General features: G+C 31.7%; 3 protein-coding genes across 3 annotated transcripts; 1 reads left to right on the forward strand and 2 right to left on the reverse strand.

Annotated features, from left to right (window-relative positions):
* Positions 1-4,087: 4,087 nt before the first annotated feature.
* Positions 4,088-4,708, reverse strand: LOC132047981 (classical arabinogalactan protein 5-like). The gene has a single exon (XM_059438933.1). The coding sequence runs from the start codon at positions 4,590-4,592 to the stop codon at positions 4,293-4,295; it is 300 nt and encodes a 99-aa protein (XP_059294916.1). The 5' UTR covers positions 4,593-4,708; the 3' UTR covers positions 4,088-4,292.
* Positions 4,709-10,078: 5,370 nt separating this feature from the next.
* Positions 10,079-10,726, reverse strand: LOC132047982 (classical arabinogalactan protein 5-like). The gene has a single exon (XM_059438934.1). The coding sequence runs from the start codon at positions 10,654-10,656 to the stop codon at positions 10,270-10,272; it is 387 nt and encodes a 128-aa protein (XP_059294917.1). The 5' UTR covers positions 10,657-10,726; the 3' UTR covers positions 10,079-10,269.
* A 10,011-nt stretch (positions 10,727-20,737) lies between these two features.
* On the forward strand, positions 20,738-21,357 carry LOC132034846 (classical arabinogalactan protein 9-like). The gene has a single exon (XM_059425196.1). It carries the CDS (start codon positions 20,803-20,805, stop codon positions 21,190-21,192), a length of 390 nt encoding a protein of 129 aa, XP_059281179.1. The 5' UTR covers positions 20,738-20,802; the 3' UTR covers positions 21,193-21,357.

A 21,357-nucleotide genomic window follows, 5' to 3' on the forward strand; every position in this document is an offset into this window, starting at 1 on the left:
GTAAAAAGTAGTTTATAGTTCATAAAATATGATTTTTACTAATTGTGCATATGTAAACCACCAGTCCTTCTAGCACTTTTTTTTTTGGTTGAGATTTTGCATTGAATCTTAGTTTTTCTGGTGCAATAGCTTTTAGTATATTGTGGTATCAAAGCTTTTCAAGAATTAATATATTAGGATCTTTAAAAATAAAAAAGAACTTTTAAGGTTTATTCAGTGTTCTTAATTAAGTGGAGGAAAGAGGGAGGGATAGTAATTGTGTCTACTAAGTGATCGGCTTCTTAATCTATTTTTAATAACTTTTAACCTTTTTAATAATTTTGTAACTTTTGAAGTTTTATTTTGTTATTTATCTTTTCTAACTCTTAAACCATTTTAGCTTAGCTAAACATAGGCTTTTTACGGATATCAATATGATATCTTTTTAAGAAAATGACGCAAGAATTTGTGGTGAAGAATTAAAAAGATCCTTTACTTATCGAAATCTTAGCTGAAAAATAATAGATTTCTTTGAATCACTATGAAGAAGAAGCAAAACACAATGGTCGACTACTCTTGTAGTCAGTTTAGAATTATTTTAAATACTTCCAACTACATTAGTTTACAATATATCAAATTATCTTTTTTCTAATTAAACTATTATAAAATTTTCTATATTGATCTGAGCAAAGATACAAGACTAATAAGGTCTATAAAGAATTCTCAAAACACACAATCGAAAATATTTTAATTCAAAAATTAAAAAAGTAGAATAACTTTCGGTCTATCAATATAATCCGCTTTTCAATTATAAAATTCAACAATAAGAATATATTAATACAAATAAATCAACAATAGTTACGACTACCGCCACTGGTAAAAGCCAAAAATAAAAAGAATTAACAAATATAGTGGAAAATAAACCCTCCCATCAATTCTGGTGAATGTAAATGCAAAATATTTCACAGACCAGAGATTTAAAGCATCAAAGCAGCAGCAAAAACAGCTGTATTTATAGGAGGGAATATGGGTAAATTAAAATTTTATTTTAGTAAGTCGGTTTAGCTTAAGAAACAATAAGCTGATTTAAAATAAGGAGTGTGGACTAATCATTAGTCGGCAACTCAACGACAGAAGAAGAAAAAGAGGAACTGTGAGCTGTGAACGAGTCCAACCTGGTTATATTTTTCTTTGCGTGTGAAGAGATAAATTTCTCTAGACAAAAATTGTTTGAATGTTTCTTTGTACTACTTCTTTTTTATTTGAAATACTCTATATCTTTATAAACTCTTCTAAAAAGCTTTTCTGAATAACATTTTCCGAAATTTTTGTGAATACAAGCCATGACAGATGTTTAATTATTGGCAAACATTATGGTTGCCGTTTTGATTAGCACGTTCTAGTCTAGTCTAGCTGGGGTTTAAGGGAAAACTACGTATATATACATGTTAAGGAGAAATATTTACGAAACGTAACGATAGTTTTCCTTATTTACAAAACATAACGATATATTACAAAACATGACGGATTTTCATATATTTTTCGTTTTTTTATTTTTTTTTCCAGAAAATATATATATTTTTTATAAAAAATATATTTTTTTAAAAAAAAATATTTTTATTTTTTAAAAAAAATAATTTTTATATATATTTTTTTAAATTTTTTTTTTTTTTTTGCTCAATGGCTTAAAAAATTACCTCATATTTCTGTGTATGAAAGTTGTATGAAATGTGTATGTGTGAGCAAAATTTTTAATATAATTTTCATATACAAAATTTTGAGCGAAAACTTAAGCCTTGAATATTGTATGAAAATTATTCTGATGTTGTTGTAGTTGTATTAATTTTCCGAAACCTAATATGAAATTTATATACAAACAATGTGAATGAAATTCTAAGTCTTGAGGAAGATATACACATTTCATACCATTCTCATGCATAAAATTTTAAGCATAATGTTTAAGCCTTGATCAAGATATACACATTTCATACATTTTTCATACACTAAATTTTGAGCAAACTTTTTAAGTCTTGAGCGAGATATACACATTTCATACAACTTTCATACATAAGTTTTTGAGCAAAAAAAAAAAATATTAATTTAAAAAAAAAATAAAAAAAATTTAAAAAAAAATATTTTTTTAAAAAAAATAAAAAAAATATTTTTTTAAAAAATGATTTTTTAAAAAATTAAAAAATAATTTTAAAAATATTTTTTTTTTTTTTTTTAAATATAAAGCATGTTTTGTATAGGATTTGTAATGTTATGTTTTGTAAATATAAAACTATCGTCACGTTTCGTAAATATTTCTCCTTAAGATGTATATATATGTCAAAGACCCTTTTAAAATTCGTTTATGTGTGTGTTGGCCACCTCAAATGCGGGAAACTTCCGGTTAATCAGTAGAAAGCGCTTGTGGTCAGGTGTTGTCAATGGTTCCTCAAAACATAACTACATTGGAGGAAATAAATTTCTTAATTAGAATTATAGATTTCTGAATAAATATATCCAATCGGATAATTAAATAGATTTTTAGTTTTATTAAAATTAATACTCACTCCGTCCAATTTAATTGTCTTACTTTTCTTTTTGATCCGTCCCAAAAAGAGTGTCTTTTTCTATATTTAGTAAGTTGACAATTCAAACATCAAATTTTAATACATTATACGTATCTTTAGTTTAGGACCACAAGATTCAAAATTTTCTTTGTTTTCTTAAACGGCAAAGGGCCAATATTCCCATGTACTATGAGAAAACGTTTAAATATACCCCTCGTTATACTTTGATTCAAAATATACCCTGTCATTTTACTATTGATTCAAATATACCTGACATTTGATGAGATGGATGCCACGTGGCATGCCACCTCAGCGCCCCTAACCCATTTTACCCATCCCCTCTATTTATTCTTCCACCAATAAAATTTTCTTCCCCTCGACCACCATTACCGCCACCAGTACCACCCCTTCCAATTCCAAGCGGATATGCAGCCTCCAACAGGAGGGAGCATAAGAAAGTGATTTGTACTAAACAAATTTATGAGTAATTTTTTTTGCATAACATGTTTGAAAATAACAAAGCATTATTTTGTTTGCCTTGGGATAGGATGATGAAAAAGGCTGTATGCAATAGGTAATTAACACCCGAAGTCTTTTAACTCCCAAACCTTTTTTACTATTCTTATTGAAACTAAATTAGTTTTGACATTTTGAATAGCAAGACACGAGATATTTCAATAATCTTGGGTTGTTAACGATCATAAAGTATTAAAATATATTTTCTCTTGTATAATTTATAATTCTTATTGAATATGTACTTAATTTTAATAAACTAAGTCCTTAAGTCTCGTCTTCATTAATATTATCCACTCTGTGATTTGAGCTTCTCATCTTTACTTACTTTGTTTCACTATTGTCGAGTAATAGGATGGATCTCTATTTTAACTGTTTTTTATATTTTCTTGAACAACAAAAATGTTTAGAAATTAATTGTTTTCTTATAAGTTATAACAACTTCTCGTGATTAGTACATGATGTTTTAAACAAAGTAGCAAAAATCAATTGAATTATATCTATACTAAAGAAAACATTATCAGGATAATTTAAAAAGTTAAATTTTAATTATATAAAATAAAACTACTAAAGAATTAGTCCCTTTAACACGGAAACTACATGACCGCCTATTTCTCAATTATCGAATTCCTCGTCGCTTGAAGAACTAAAAAAAGACGTCACTCGCATAATGGGTGTCTTCTGTATGGAGGACAAAATTTTGGAAAACATTCTCTAGTAAAAGATAAGTTGTTTCTCGAAATCGAGGAAAATGACTTTCCGATGGAAGCAAGAAAAACACGTGCCACATGTGTTCTTCCTAAATTCCAACACAGCTCATCTTCACCTCTACTCGTAGCCTACACTCCACCCCCATCTTTCATAATATTTATCTTGATTATATACTTTTTAAAACAATAAATTTACGTAAGGACTAAACTCAAGAAAATAAGTAATAAACCCACTAAATTTTCTTTAAAAAATTTCGTGGTACCAAACACACCCTATATGCTTGCTTAATTTAATAAAAACAAATTTCAAGGGAATTGAGAAAGAGGAAATCAGAATCGTAGTGGTCTCCATTAAATAAACAAAGAATCCCGTCATAATATTCAACAATAAGAACATGCATCAATACAAATAAATCAACAGCGGTTACGCATACCGCCAAAGTAAAAAAGAATTAACAAAATAGGTGAAAAATAAACCCTAACTCATTAATTCCGGTGAATGAAAATGCAAAATATTTCACAGACCGGGGATCTAAAGCATCAAAGCAGCAGCAAAGACAGCTACAACAGCAGATCCGGCGAGGGCGACTCTGTTGAAGGAAGCAGAGTTAGGAGATTCGGTAGGAGAACCGCCGGAAGGAGAAGATGCCGGAGTGTCAACAGTTGGTGGAGCAGAGACAGGTGTTGATGTAGTAGTAGAAGGAGGAGTCGCCACCGGAGGTGATGCTACCGGGGCAGGAGAAGCTGCTGGAGATGCTCCTGGTGCTTGTGCCAAAGCTGATCCGGCTACAAACGCCAACATTAAAGCAATAATCACCTTTGAGTATGCCATTTTAGTTATTAAGAGAAGGAGATTTTCGAGAAAGAAAAGATGGAACAAGCCCAAACAGAGGAGTAAATGGAAATATGATTTGAATGATGCTTTTTTATTTTAAAACGATGAGAAGAAACGACTGTATTTATAGGAGGGAATATGGGGAAATTAGATTTTAATTTAGCACTCCAAAGTCCGGTTTAGCTTAAAAAAAAAAAAAAAGCTGATTTACAATAGAGTGTGGACTAATAATGAGTTGGCAACTCAACGACAGAAGAAGAAAAAGAAGAGATGTGAGCTGTGACCGAGTTCACGCTAGTTATATTTTTCTTACCGCGTGAAGAGATAAATTGCTGTAGAAAATTTTGTTTGAATGTTTCTTTGTACTTTTTTTTTAAAAAAATTTGAAATGATATTTCTTAAAAAAAAAATCTACAGTAAAAAGCTTTTTTGATTTTCCAAAAAATTTGTGAAAACAAGCTAATGACAGATTTTTAATTATTGGCAAACATTGTGGTTACCGTTATGATTGGCACGTTCTAGCTAGCTGGGATTTTTAAAATTCGTTTATGTGTTGGCCACCTAAAAAGCAGGAGGATCCCGGGGGCCGGGAGTGGAGGGTGGGTGGGGTAGCGAGGCCGTAAAGTATTTATTTGCACCTAGGTTTACAGTTAATTATATTATTAATTTATCACGGTAAAAATTAGATAACTTTTTGTAAACCGGTATATTGCGCTTATGGTAAGGGGTTGTCAATTTAATACACCGAACCGAGTATCAAATTAATTACTAGATTTTTTAAAATAAAATTGAAGGGTTTTATATAAATTTATAATTGTATCTAATAAGTAAATAGATTTTTAATTTTATAAAAATAAGAAAAAATATCGAACCGCATTGAATAAACTTTTATATATATATATATATATATATATTATTTTAAAATGACAAAATATTAATCTTTTTGCCCTTGGATGTGAGGTGATGGAAACAATGACATGTCAAAGGTAATTAGTCAAACTTCCCAAACTTATCCTGCTATTTTTATTGAAACTAAACTAATGTCAGCACCTTGAGTAGCACGACAAAATGTATTTTAGTGGTCTCAAATAACAAGCTATAATGTACGTATTAGATATCTTTTCTCTTTTATGGTTTAGATTTATTTTATTAAATACTTAATCTTACTAGACTTAGTTATTGAGTCGTACATCTTGCTTAATATCATCCATTATGTTACATAGGTTTCTTGTCTTTACTTACTTTATTTCACTATTATAGAATAATGGGATACATCACTAATCTGGTGGTTTTCTATATTTCCTTGATTTATCACCTTTAAATAATAAAATGTTAAGAAAAATCTTTTGTCAAAATCCTATACAAGTATAACTAGAACTATATTCTAATCTACTTGTCAATTTTACATGACGTTTTAAAATAAGTGATGAAAATTATCGATTCATATTTATACTAAAGAGAAATCAAGATGACGGGGACGGTTTTGAAACTTTTAATTTTAATTATATAAAATAGAATAATCTAGGAGGTAATAAGATATAAATTTTATGAAATAATTGGTGGAACCAAATCATATGAACTACATGATCTCTCATTTCTCAAGTATGAAATTCCTCGTAGCTCAAAGAGGAAAAAACAGTGATTATACTCATCGTTATATGCTTTGCTTAATTCAAACAGAACAAATTCTAACGGAAATGAGAAAGAGGAAATCAGAATCTTAGTGCTCTCCATAAATAAACAAAGAATCCCGTAATCATATTCAACAAAAAGAATATATTAGTACAAATAACTCAACAACGGTTACGACACCACCACCAGTAAAAGTCAAAAGTAAAAAAGAATTGACAAAAAACTGTGGAAAATAAGAGCCCGTTTGGATTGGCTTATAAGTTGGCTTATAAATTTCAAATTTTTTTGAGTGTTTGGGTTTTTGTTTAAATTTAAAAGTCATTTTGTGCTTAAAATAAGCTCACTAAAAAAAATAAGTTGGACTACCCCAACTTATTTTTTTTTTCGACTTATAAGCGACTTTAAAATTTATAGCATGTCAAACGGGCTCTAAACCTTAACTCGTCAACTCCAGTGAATAAAAATGCAAAATATCTCACAAATCAAAGATAAAAAGTGTCATAGCAGCAGCAAAGACAGCTACAGCAGTAAATCCGGTGATGGCGACTCAGTTCAAGGAAGCAGAGGTAGGAGATGAGGTCAGATAACCGCCAAGAGCGACGACGATGGATGGAGGAGAAGCACCATCGGAAGGAGAAGATGCCGGAGTGTCGATAGCTGGGGAGCTGGAGGAGATGTGATAAGTCGTGGATTTAGGGCTTTTTACATCCACTACTTATACTTTTTGAGTAGTCTTTTTAAGTGTTTGTTCGTGTGTTTTCAGATTTTGTGAGTCGAGGACAAAAGAGGGACAAAATGGAACAAAAGGAGCAAAAGATCAAAAAGTTGCGGCAAATATGCTGCATCGCAAGTTGGACTTGCAGCCGCATCTTTTGCCCAGAAAAACGACAGTGAGCTGAACAAAGTACGTCAACTTGCGGTGCGAATGCGGCACCGCAACTTCAGAGATACGGCCGCATTTTCCAAGCCTGAACATCCAGTGAACCAAGCAAAATGCGCTAATATGCGAAGCAAATGCGGTACCGCAAATTCAATTTGCGGTCGCATCTTCAGGAGTACCAGGAAGGAATGTTGAGTGACTTGCGGTCGCAAACTCGTGTTGCGACCGCAAACTTTGGCCGCAAGTCGTTAATTTATTCCGAGATTTGACTTTTTGTCCTTCCTCTATAAATACTTTTACCTAGTGCTCTGTGCACATTATTGAATATTCCCCACTTTTACTTTCTAGTTGTCTTTTAGCATTGAGAGAGCTTTGAATACTATTTATTGTGGAAGCTTCTAAGAAGATTCTTCATCTTTTTGTCATCTTCTCCATTAACACTATTGTAAGCTTTATGAATATTCTCTTTGCTACAAATTTCTATTTAATGAACATGAGTAGCTAAACCATTTAGTTAAGGCTGTGAGACCAAATGTGCTAGTTATGTGATTGGATTTTGTATTCAACCTCTATTAATGTGTAAAGATGTTTTTCTATGTACTCTTCAACCTTTAATGTCATTTAATGGTGTACAACATTATTTGTGCCTAGTTACTTTTCCTTTGCTTGAGAAAGAAATGGAAAGTTAGGAAAAGAATAAATAGCAAGAATTTGAGGCTTATAAACCTCATCTAATAACTTGAGCTAGAGATAGGAAAGTTACTTGCAATAAAATGGGTGTTCATATTTTCCACATTCTAAGGCTTGAGAAAGCTTAGTAATGATATTTATCAATTTGGTTGAGAAAATTTTGATAGACTCGAGTAGCCCATGTTTAATTACATCGACACATATAAAGGAGTTGGATTGATACCCATATATATTACTTTCCATTGGAACAGCAACCTTAGTCCCTTTACCAATAGTTTACATTTTATAACAAAAACTCGTAGACATTAATGATCAAACTTCAAACCAATTATTATTATATTCCGCTCTCCCCTGAAATATAGACTAATAGTCGAACGTTACAGTTAGCAAGTAAATTTCTTCATTGTATTTTCTGTGGGATTCGACCCCAACTTTGTTGTGTTCTATATTTGACAACAACCGCTTACTCTTAATTTTAAAGGTGTAATTTAGGCGCATCAAGATGCCAATGGAGAATCAGATGGAGAAGATGCAGAGGTAGGAGCATTTGCAGAAGCAGGGATGAGTGTTGATGTAGTAGGAGGAGGAGTCGCCGCCACCGGAGGTGATGCTACCGGCCAGAGAACTCTTCGGAGAAGCTGTTGGAGATGCTCCCATTGCCTGTGCCAAAGTAGATCTAGCGGCAAACTAAGGGTGTCCCAAAAAAATTAATGGCATAAGGCCAATTTTTAATGTGAGGCCTTAATATATACTTATGCACGTACAAAAAAAGAATTAGTGTTGTTTTTCATTTTCTCATACTTCTTATTTTAATGTAGTATTCTTAAACGATATAGAACTTTTTTACTTCACATAATAATATTATTATTTATAATAGTAATGAATAATTTAAGTTAATAAGGTGCTAACCACTTGTTTTCAATACATTACCTTGGATATTGTCATAAAACATTTCTTTATTAATATCAAGATTTGGGTAGTTTAGTTCAAATTTCTAAAATTATTTATGTTAGGAAGTAAGTATGTTTTTCTTTATTTCTTTTAGATATAAATTTTATACTTTTCTACAATTTTCAATATTGTCTAAGAGAAAAAAATAAAATTATAAAATTTAGCATTAATTTTTTGAGGCGTCAAAATTTTAGGAGCTTAAAGCAAATGTTTTTCTAATCTCACTCTTAAGCCACCCCTACGACATACGCCAACATTAGAGCAATGATTACCTTTGAGTATGCCATTTCTAGCCTTTTGCAGAATGAGCTTTTCGAAAAAGTAAAGTTGAACAAGTTGAAACAGGTATAAGAGGAGGAACAACAACAATATATCCGATGAGATCTGGGGAGGGTAGAATATACGTCGATCTTATTGCTACTTTGAGAGATAGAGAGGTTGTTTCCGATAAAACATCAAATCAAAATAAAACAATAATAAAATATGTCAAATAAAAAAAAAAAGAACAATCACTATAACAAAATAGTAGGCTAAGCGGAGAACAAGACGAGACAGTAAATAATAACAGAAAGTTTAAAGAGGAGGAAATGGAAATGAGTCTCGATAAATATCATCAACTCTATGATTTAGGCTTCTTGACTTATGCTTATTTTGTTTAGTTTATAGAATAGTAGATGGATCTATTCTGGGTATTTTTTAATATTCCTTTCATATATAACCTTTAAACAATAAAATTATTTAGAAAGTTTTATGTCAAAGTATGCAAGTATGAATGATACTGTGTTCTAACTTCTAACCGTGATCATTATATCATGTTTTAAAAAAAAAAATATATAAAATTAATCAGATATCAAAGAAAATTTGAGATAATGGACGATTTCTATTTTAATTATATAAAATAGAATAATTAAAAATTAATAGTATGATGCAAATTTTATAAAATAATTGGCCAAGCCAAATCGTTGACACGTAAACTACATGCCGCGTCCATTCCTCCCAACTCAAAATTCAAAAAAAATCCTCGCAACTCAAAGAGGCAAAAGCAGAGAGGAAACTCGCATTATATATATATATATATATATATATATATATATATATATATATTTTTTTTTTTTTTTTAAATTATTTTTATTACATAAGGAGTAGAGAAAGAAAAAATGGGAAGAAAATCACAATGTGAGATTCAAATCCTCATCAAAATGAGAGTTCAGACAGTTAACCACCTGAGCTACTAGATCCCTACAAAACTCACATTATATGCTTTGCTTAATTCAAACAAAAACAGATTCCAACAGAAATGAGAAATTGGAATCATAGAACTCTCAATAAATAAACAAAGAATCCCGTAATAATATTTAACAATAAGAATAGTACAAATAAATCAACAGCGGTTAGACTACCGCCATCAATATATAAAAGTCAAAAGTAAAAAAAGAATGAACATTAGAACAGTGGAAAATAAACTCTAACTCATCAACTCAGGTGAAATGAAAAAAATGCAAATATTCACCTATCAGAAATTTAAAGCATCAAAGCAGCAGCAAAGACAGCTGCAACAGCAGATCCAGCGACAGCGACTCTGTTGAAGGAAGCAGAGTTTGGAGATTCGGTAGGAGAACCCCCGGGAGTGGCGGAGATAGATGGAGGAGAAGCACCGCCAAAAGGAGAAGATGCGGGAGTGTCAACAGTTGGTGGAGATGGTGGAGAAGATGCAGTTGTGGGAGCATTTGCAGGAGCAGAGACAGGTGGTGTTGAGGTAGTAGTAGGAGGGGTCGCCACTGGAGGTGCTGCTACTGGTACTGGAGAACTCTTAGGAGAAGCTGCTGGAGATGCTCCGGGTGCTTGTGCCAAAGCTGATCCGGCGATAAACGCCAACATTAAAGCAATGATCACCTTTGAGTATGCCATTATATACTTTAGGAGAAAGAAAGTGAAAGTGGAAAAAGCACAAAGAGGTATAAGAAGAGGAGGAAATAGAAATATGGAGTTGAGTACTTTTTGATTTTGAAAAAGAAGAGCAAAAGAATGTATTTATAGGAGGGAAATATGGGGAAATTAAAAGTTTTACTGTAAGTCGGCTTAGAGAAAAAAGTTGAATTTTAAAATAAGGAACGTGGACTAATTATTCTTGACAACTCAATGAGAGAAGAAGGGTTGTGAATCAGTCCAGCTGTTTACATTTTTCGTTGCGTGTGAAAGATAAATTTCTCTATCAAAATTTTGTTTGAATGTTTCTTTGTAGTATTACTTTTTAAATTTGAAATAATCTGTTATACAATTTTTCAAAAAAGCTTTTTTGAATAACGTTTCCGAAAAATATTATGGAAAAAAGCTAAGGAATAAAGACAGATTTTTAATTGATGGAAAACATAATGGTTACCGTTCTGATTGGCACGTTCTGGTCTAGCTAGCTGGGATTTTGAAATTCGTTTATGTGTTGGCCACCTAAAAACCAGATGCTGCTGGGGTAGCCTTGGTTTAAGAAATTGGAAACTATTTATATGTTTTCTGTGTCTACATTAAATTATATTAATTTATTTTAATTAAATGTTGAAGACAGATAAGAACATCTTATTTTTAATCATGTCTAAGTGATAAATTTTATGTACAAACGTAGATGATGCGTTTATTAAGTTAAATATAAACACCATGTGCAAGTACATTATTGTTCAGTAAATGAACAAACATAAATTTCTTACTATTTAAATAGAAGGAAGTAAATTTTAAATATCTCTTATGAACTATTTTCAATATTTTGTGTAATTCATAAAATGTATAAAATTAAAATAAACTTATAAACATTACAAAATCAAATTGATCGATTTTTTCTCAATAGAAAATACTATATACAATATACAAGATTGTTAAGAAAGACTTTCTCTCACACCAATGATTACCTCCAACGGGAAACTAAAGAACGTGGATTCATGTGCTGTATAAATTAGTGTTGTTTATTAAACCTAAAACTAATTATCATGGTTATCTTTTTTTAAAATGTAATTTATAATTAAGAAGAAGGAGAGAGGGTTGGTGAGGAGGCTCTTGAGTCTTGAGAAATATTCTTGTGCTTGTGGGGTTGTTGGAGCTTTGCTTTTCCAAATTCAAATAAGACTTTTCAATAGTTGAACAGCTAAAATAGGCTGTTATTTTGATTGCCAGCCTTTGAAAATACTTCTTTATCATACAGGAGATATTTTTTCTTTTAATATGAAGGAGATTAGGAACTCAATAATGTTTACTAAGGAGTGCTAATTAACTGATACTGTATCTACAGATGGTGGGTGGTGGCCGGGGGTGAACACTGAATATAGGAATCGCTGGGAAAAGAGACAGATCTAGAATTTAACGTTTATGAGTTCCTGCAACGACCTCAAACTAACATTACAATAATAATTAAGCTAAAAGTCAGGGTTCTGACTAAAAAATACTAAGTTCACGTGAGTTGCATAAATGACCCTCTAGATTCCCTGCTCAGGAGCAATAGAGAAGAGAGTCATTAGAAATTGTCATTTTGTCAATGTCATGAAATTAAAGGAAAAATCTTAGCGCACTCTGTGTTTACATTAAATATATTAATATATATGAAGCTAGAATTACATACTAGATTGCTAATTAATTATGATTATGATTAAGTAATATAAATATAGTAAAAAAATGTCAAAAATGCATTTATTTTATTGTATAGCGAGTGTGAATATGTATTTTCTTAGATTGCAACACAAGAATCAGATCTTAGATGGTAAGAAAACTCAAAAAGAATCAACAACAAAATTATATTTACTCAACTTCGTGCATATATACTTCTAATGTACTCCTAACATGGCCAGAAAAGAACATTGGTTCACTTGAATTATCTGTTCTTCTTCTTCTTTATTTTTATTTTTTTATTTTTTATGTGTGCGCCTTGTTTCTCCACTTTCTCTGTCTTTCTTCCTTTAAAAATATAAATTAATTATGTGTATTTAGGGAGACAGGGAATCATTTAAAAAAAAAAAAAAAAAGTAAGTGAATTATGGACTCCCAATGCTAGGAAAGGAGAAGTGACGGAAATTAAGTTGAGAACTCTCAATTACTAATTCTCTACGACAACAACCACAACATATCCAGTGTCAGACTATAAGTCAGTAAATGAAAAAATAAACAAATTTAGGTTAGTATCATTTTTTAAATATTTTTAGTTAAGAAATATAGAGAAAGAAATTGAAAAACTTATGGATTGATGTTGTCAGGCTCACACTACCTACCTCTTTGTCTTTACTTCTCTTATTTCAGCTCCCATTTCCATATGTGATTTTCAAAGTTACACATGTCCTATGTTTCCGTTGGTACAAATAATATATTCCTATGATGTTATTTAAGGCTTGAGTAAATTGTTCTAATGTTTCCGGAGATGTATCTTGCTATGTTTTAGATTTGTCAGTGTTGTCAGTATCATAACGTTCTGAAAATCTCATGAATAAGATGTCACCAAACATCTCAACAGTCTCGATACCAACAAATTAATGTCTTCTTAATTGCAACATTTCTAAAAATAATAAACTGAATTTTAAAACTTGATCAGATGTTCGGTGCAAAGAGTCACTCAGAGTTGTTTTCTTAATCATTCGGTATCAAAATTCAGTGAGTCGACTAATTGTTACAGAGAAAAAAATAGAAGTTTAATTTCTCCATATCTAGAATTCAATTTTGAGTCTCTTGTTTTGATTAAAGTGAAGGCCATTCTATCTAAAGAGTCATCACAGAAATAATATAATTACATATCTGCTCCTTCACGTTTTTACTCTCTTTATCTTATTATGTACATAAAGAGATTTGTTTAACCATCTGCTATTAAAGTATGAATCACTTTATGCTTCAAGCGGAAATCACGGACGTCAATATAAATGCAACAATAATAGATGCGTCAATCTCAAATTAGTTATAGTGTATTACTCCCTCCGTTCACTTTTACTTGTCTATTTTGAACTTTTCAAGCAGTTTAAGAAATAATAAATGGAGTACATAATTTACCAATGTACTCATATTAATTGATGCATATTTTTTTTGGATTTGAAAAACGATTTGAAGTGAGTAATTAATATTATGGGTAAAACAGAAAAAAAAATTGTCTTCTCTTGATATACTAAAAGTGACAAGTAAAAGTGAAAATATATTTTTAGAATACTGGACAAGTGAAAGTGAACGGAGGGAGTATTATATAAGTTATTATATCGTTTTATAGCGTTCTATTAGACGCGATTGAATTTAATATTCAGATTTATATAGCTGGGACAACAAAATATATAGACGTGCTTCCATGAGTTTTAAGAAAACACGGATTAAGAAAAATTCAATATTGAATGTTGAATTTAACAACCTTTTAACAACCTTTGAAGTGTGTGATTTACCATAAAAAAAACCATAACTTAGTTTGGTCAACTACGTCTTACGCGTAGGATCCAAAGTGTGTTATTTCCATGTGTTTTCTCGTTTTCTTGCACGACAAATATTGTTTTGTACTAGTACTCCTTAATAAGGATCTTCAAACAACTAAGGGTCTGTTTGGAAAGCCACCTGGTAATTGGAATTGGTGTGATTACTACCCTAGTAATTACACGATATTGTAATTACAACGACCTATTTGTTTCTCATCACGTAATTACGGTGTAATTATAAGTGTACTGTTTGGTTCCACAAATGTAATTACACAGTTAATTTAATTTAAAAATAAATTTAATTATCAAAAATTAAAAACTAATATTTAAAAAATATGTGCCTTTATAAATGATATTAAATTATGCATTTAACAACACATTATTTCTTGAAAACATATTAATTAATAATCATATATCTGTAACTAATATTGTAAAAAATAATTGATATATATATTTCAAATTACTAATATTTTAATCTTAATTAATTATAAAAATTAAAAGCAGACTTTTTTGTGAGAACATCATGGATTGAATGTTTGCCAAAAAAATTAACATTTATAAATATAACGCCATAACATTATTCAATTGTTTGACAAAACAATATATCAAGTGTAATTGAAAAATAAACAACATGCAATGTCAAATAATAAGTCAATAGTACTAAAGCAAATAAATTAAAATCGAAAATATAACCTAAATTCAAAATTCAAAAAAAAAGTTTAACATAATACTCTTATGTCAAATTTCAACATTACATAAGTAAGTTCCAACGTAGCTTAAGTAAATATAATTTAAAAGAAAGGGAAAATATAAGTCTATAACCTCATTCACAACAAATTCTACTTTAACAACATCAGTAATTATATGTCAAGTTTGTTAATGATTCATTCTTTCTAATATTACAAGGTGTAGTTTAAAAAATTAGAATAACAACAATGTTTATGCTAAATGAATAAAATAAAAAAATACGAGCAATTACATGGAATCACAAGAAGTAAAGGCTGGGAATGAAAAAAAAGGAAATAAAGATAAATAATATAAAAAGAAAATATATTTTTAAAATAAAAATGATTAAAAAGTAAAAATAATAGAAATAAAAATAAATTAAAAAAGAAAAGAAATTAAAAAAATAAATAAAAAAGTAACCATGTAATTACAGGGTGTAATTACACTCAATTCTTAACCCCACCCCCCCCCCCACCCCCCGCCCAACACCCCCCACTCGCAGAATAGAGAGTGTAATTATACCTCTCGGGCCAGACCCAATTCCCACCTAACTAAGTAACTATTTGGTCAAACAAACAGGTCAAACTGTATAATTACACCCAATTCCAATTACCTGGGTGACTTTCCAAACATGCCCTAAGTGAGAACCGATAATTCAGTGGTTATTGGTGCCCTTATTGCTGCCTGTTTTTCCCGTTAAGTTTGAAATTTGCTGCTCCATTTGTCAAAAATATTTAATAGTAATATTTCTTATTTTCACAAATTTAAGCTCCCAGTTGGCTATACATTTTGGGAGCATATTTTCAAAATATTTTTTCAAGTCTTTCTTTAAAATTTTAACAGATTTTGAAAACAAATCTTCAAATCTCAAATTTTGGCTCAAACCTGTTTTGAGACCAAGATCTATCTGTTGGCCTTTTTAAATTACTTCAAATCTTTGTATTTTATATATATATATTAAAAAAACCATTTATTTATAACTCAACTAATTTGTATCTACTATGTTACCCCCATTATCTCGAATACTTAAAAAACTTAAGAATTATTTGAAGGCTTGAAGCTATCTCCAGCAGTCACTATTGTTTTAATCCCAAAAATTATGTCATTGCTTGTAATGTTCAATAGCTAATTATTGAGTCTTAATATCCAAAGACGCCTCACATTTGCAAATTGAAAAACATAAAACAGAACAATTCAACAACAAAATTACACAGATTGAGATGCATTCAACAAGAAAATTACAAAATTAGTAAAATAAGAGTAGTGAAACCAAATTCAACGGCAAAATTAAATACCAGTACATTCAATGTGCTGACGTCCCTTTTTATTGCCCGGGAGCCTGCATTTCACGATGCAGGTACTGGTTTACAGGACGACGCATCTGCTCAATAGGACGGCATTCGTATCAGCTTATTGGTGAGCCCCATCTCATTCGGGGTTTAGTCAACTCTTTATTTTATGATTAGCTATGCATCTAAGGTATGCTGGGGGCCTTGTCCCAGCGAGTATGTTTTCCATGTTCGTACCTATGTTAGAGGTTTCATAGACTAGACAAGTCGCTTATATTATGTCGACTTTCGAGTCGTATAGCCATTTTGGCTCATTCATGTTATTTCCGCACTCATGTTTAAATAAGTATTTTGATTAAGTATTAGGACTTATTGTATTTTAAAAAGGCTCATTATGCATTCACATTATATTCCGCTCATGTTATGCCTCATGATGATTCAGCAAGTCATGTGGTTCGATTTTTTCCGGTAAATTCTTCATACAAAACATGTATTTTGTGCTTCAAAAAATTTTCTTTAGTCCTAATAAGATACAACTAACTAACTAAGGTGGTTCTTAAGTAAAATAACACAAAATGGAGATGAGTGAGGACTTTGTACTATAATATTCAACAAAAAAGATTATGAAATCGCTAGGCCATAATGAATATGATCATAATCTAAAAGTACTAAGTCATGTTAAAATAAGTAAGTATTAAATACATGCCTAGATATTAAAGAAAAGCTAAATTAAGTTACGTATTTCCACTGTCAAAACCAATGCAAAACTAAGAATAGTTATCCATCGTTATTCTTATTCGTAGTGTTAGAATTGAATTTCTTTGGTTAGCATTAGTATCGATTTGGTTTTGATTTGAACTTTATTTGAGTTACTAAAATCAATGGGTTATAAAACTTATTGGATCATTCAAATTCTAAGTCAAAAGTGTAAATAGTATGCTAAAACTATGAAAAAATTTAAGAAATATTTGTAAATTACATTACAAATAAGTGTTTTATGTATAAAATATTTTTAAAAATTGTATACATGTAATGTCGGTAAATTACATTACAAATAAGTGTTTTATGTATAAAATATTTTTTAAAATTGTATACATATAATGTCGGGTGGGTTTGGTTCGGTTTGACTTTTTTTAGTTAAAACCAAACCAATTATGGTCGAATTTTTTTTTTAATACCAAACCAAGTCAAACCAAACCACTAATCGAGCTTTTTTCTCGGTTTGGTGCGGTTTGTCGGTTTTCTTTCTACGCCCCTAGTTTCAATGGACTTGAAAATAATTTGGGGAATGAGTAATTAATGCTAAAGGTAAAGAAAGAAAAAAATTGATATGTTAAGGTGAACAAATAAAAATTATTTTTCTAATATAGTCACCAAATAAAAGTGAATGAAGAAACTAAGTGAATGAAGAAACTAACTTATAACTTAAATTGTTTTATAATCCCCGCTACCAAGACCAGAACGTGCCAATCATAACGATAGCCATAATGTTTGCTGAAAAGTTTTACCATGTGTCTCACATAACTGACATTAGTTGTGTGAGGATCTTTTTTTGTGAGATAAAAAGTGGACCCACATTGTTACACCTCGTAGTTTTGTACGTGAAATCTATTAGACATTAGTTGTTTTGAGTGTAGACCTGGAGGACTTCCTAGAATATATGAGATTGTATGCACCTATCTCATGGTTACGAGGGTTTAAGTTCATATAATAAACTACGGAAGAATTGGAGGGCAAGTGGATTAAGGAAATTAAGTTTGTTGGATTTTATGGAAAATATGAGGAGCAATTTTGTTCCAAATTTGAGAAAGAATATCTTTTAGTATATGAGGAGTTTTGAAGCAAAGCAAAAGCCTAAATTGAAGTTCATGAAGTCTAGTTTCCAACGCAACAAACCGCTCATCGATATGACGTCGGAGTAGAGAATTATGGACGTTACAAGTTAGGTTGCAGAGAAGCATGCCATTGCCATACAACCGACTCTTATCCGCTATAAAAGGGTTAAAACCCCCATTTTTCTCCATCATAGTCTCCTAAAATATTCTAGAAAGCTCAGCAACATATGAGAGCTAATATACAACACAAAAGTGAGGATTTTGAGTAATTTTCAAGTGACGAAGTATTAATCGAGGTCCGGATAATATATAATCGCGATTATAATTTTGTTTTGTGTTGGAGTTGACTTGGATTCAAGTAAACATGGAATATTTTGCTATTCTAGCAAAAGGTAAGGTGTGAATCTCTGTTTATTAATATTAATTTAGGAATATTTATGAGAATAAGAGTTATAATTATTGTGTTGGTGTTGTTGGCTTATGGATTGAAGTTTGAAGGGAGTTTTGGATAGAATTGTACATATTTATCATCTTGTAGAATATTGAGGATATTGTTGTTGATGTTGTTGGTATTGTTTGGGAGTTGTTTTGATATTTGGAAGAAGTAGATGATATAGGGGAGATGTTGCCCAAATTTTCATAAACCAAATTAGTCTTTGATAATTAGTGCATATAAGTTGATGAAAATATGATGGAAGTATGATTAAAGATATATTTCTCAATATATATAGTTCATGCGAAGTGTAAGCATCGAAGTAAAGGATTCCTTTTTAAGTGGTGGCTTGACGAATAAGGTATGTAAGGTATTTGTTTCTCTCTTTCTTTGGCACGAATCCAACTAGAACATGAACATGAGCGTTCCATAACAAATTCATTCCATTCCTAGACTATCTGTTTCAAATCTTAATGCCTTCATTATTTGATTGATTCTTACCATATTATCATGTTTATCATCATTAAGTTATTTCCTTGGATTCAATACAAACTCCATAATTCATTCGCAGGTTATGACCTTATGTCACTTCGAAAGGCCGTTGTTACTTCATTGGCTTATTTTGCATTGCATATATATATGTATGTACTATTTTACTACACCGAGCCGCGTTTATAGTCACCGGTATGGCACCTATTTGTATGGCAACCACCGATCACTGGTATTACACACCGAGTCCCCAAAGTACGGTACGTTATACATCGAGTCTCGAACGGGTCGGCACGTTATACACCGAGTCCCGAAAGTACGGCACATTATACATCGAGTCCTAAAAAAGTAGGGTGCGTTATGACGATGATACTATTTATATATATGTGTATGCTTGCATATGATTTTAAACTCATGCATTGTATATTGTACGTTCTCGCATGGCAGCAAAAAGTTCTTCTATTCTCTTTTATATCTCCGTCTACTTATGTTATTGATTACGACCTTACATACTCGGTACTTTTACCGGAAATGTTCGACGTCCTGTGCACAGACGCCGCATTTTGTGCCGTGTGCTCGACGGGGGTTATTGAGGGAGCGACCGCAAGAGGATTTTTCCCGGCTTCGAGCGGGGCGTGTCAGCAGAAGTGCCACTACTCCCGACTTGCTATCCTTTGGTACTTTTCTCGCTAGTGTAATATATGTCACATGTACACTCTAGAGACTCATAGATATACTGGGGTATGTAAATATTAAGTATGGCCTTGTCGGCCTTGTTTTGGGTTTTTGATATTTTTTCCGATAGCCTTGCGAAATGCTTTATGATACTCGTGAAGTTGTAGCGACCTTGTCGGTTCGCATTTGTACATATATGTTGGATTATCATACATTTCTATGTTGGGTTTTTTCTGCGTGCAGGTGTTTTTTGAGTTACGGTATATGATGTTCAGAGTAACCGCTAAGTCAGGTGGTTCCCGACCTATGGGTCGGAGCCCGTCATACTCCTCGCTGGGGTGTGACACACATCTTATATTTTTGTATTCAATTTTGAGTCCACTTTTTTGCCTTACAAAAAAAAGATAAAAAAGTGAACTCACACAACTAATATCAGTTGTGTGAGACACATTTTAAAAAAATTCAAGTTTGCTAGTAAGTTAGAATCTGTCCTTAAGACAATTTTTTTCTGAACTTCTTTTTTAAAAAGGCATTTCTAAAATTTATACTCCCTCAGTCGCATTTAAAGTGTCTTACTTCCTTTTGGCACTGTCCCCAAAAAAGTATCTCTTTCTATGTTCATTAATTTGACATTTCAAGTGTTCTACGTGATAAGTTTAAAGCCACAAGATTCAAAAGAATTTATCCATCTTTAATTTAAAATTACAAAATTTAAAAATCTCTTCTAATTTTTTAAATTTTATGTCAAGTCAAAACTAAGGCACTTTTAAATTGGCTTGAAAGGAGTAAGAAATTACGTCAAACTTTAAAAGTAGGTATACAAAGAAACACTCAAAACAATTTTTTTTCTGCAGAAATTTATCTCTTCACGCGTCAAGAAATATAACCAGCCGGACAGTCACAGCTCACAACTCACAACTCACATCCCCTCTTTCCCTCCTCTGTTGTTGAGTTGTCAACTGATTATTAGTCCACACTTCTTATTTTAAACTTAAAACTTTTTCTTCTAAACCGACTTTACTAACTTAAGATTTAATTTTCCCCATATTTCCCTCCTATAAATACACTCTTTTCTTTCGTTTTTTCAGAAAGGTACTAACATCCATATTTCCATTTCCTCCTCTTCCACATACCTCTTTCTGCCTCTTCAACTTTTATTTCCCCAAAAGCTCTTTCTCCTAACGGCTATTATAATGGCATACTCAAAGGTAATCATTGCTTTAATGTTGGCCTTTGTGGCCGGATCCGCTTTAGCACAAGCACCCGGAGCATCTCCAGCAGCTTCTCCTAAGAGTTCTCCGGCACCGGCAGCATCACCTCCGATAGCGGCAACTCCTCCAACTACTACATCAACACCACCTGTCTCTGCTCCTGCAAATGCTCCCACAACTGCATCTTCTCCACCATCTCCACCAACTGTTGACACTCCCGCATCTTCTCCTTCCGGCGGTGCTTCTCCTCCATCTATCGCCGGCGCTCCCGGGAGTTCTCCTACCGAATCTCCTAACTCTGCTTCCTTCAACAGAGTCGCCTTCGCCGGATCTGCTGTTGCAGCTGTCTTTGCTGCTGCTTTGATGCTTTAAACTTTCTGATATGTGAATATTTGCATTTTTTTCATTCGCCGGAGTTGATGAGTTAGGGTCTATTTTTCACTGTTTCTTTGTTACTAATTCTTTTGGCGGTAGTTGTGACCGCTGTTGTACTAGTATATTCTTATTGTTGAATACTATCATGAGATTCTTTATTTA

The sequence above is a fragment of the Lycium ferocissimum genome, chromosome 2, assembly GCF_029784015.1.
Source record: "Lycium ferocissimum isolate CSIRO_LF1 chromosome 2, AGI_CSIRO_Lferr_CH_V1, whole genome shotgun sequence".
Lineage (NCBI taxonomy): Eukaryota > Viridiplantae > Streptophyta > Magnoliopsida > Solanales > Solanaceae > Lycium > Lycium ferocissimum.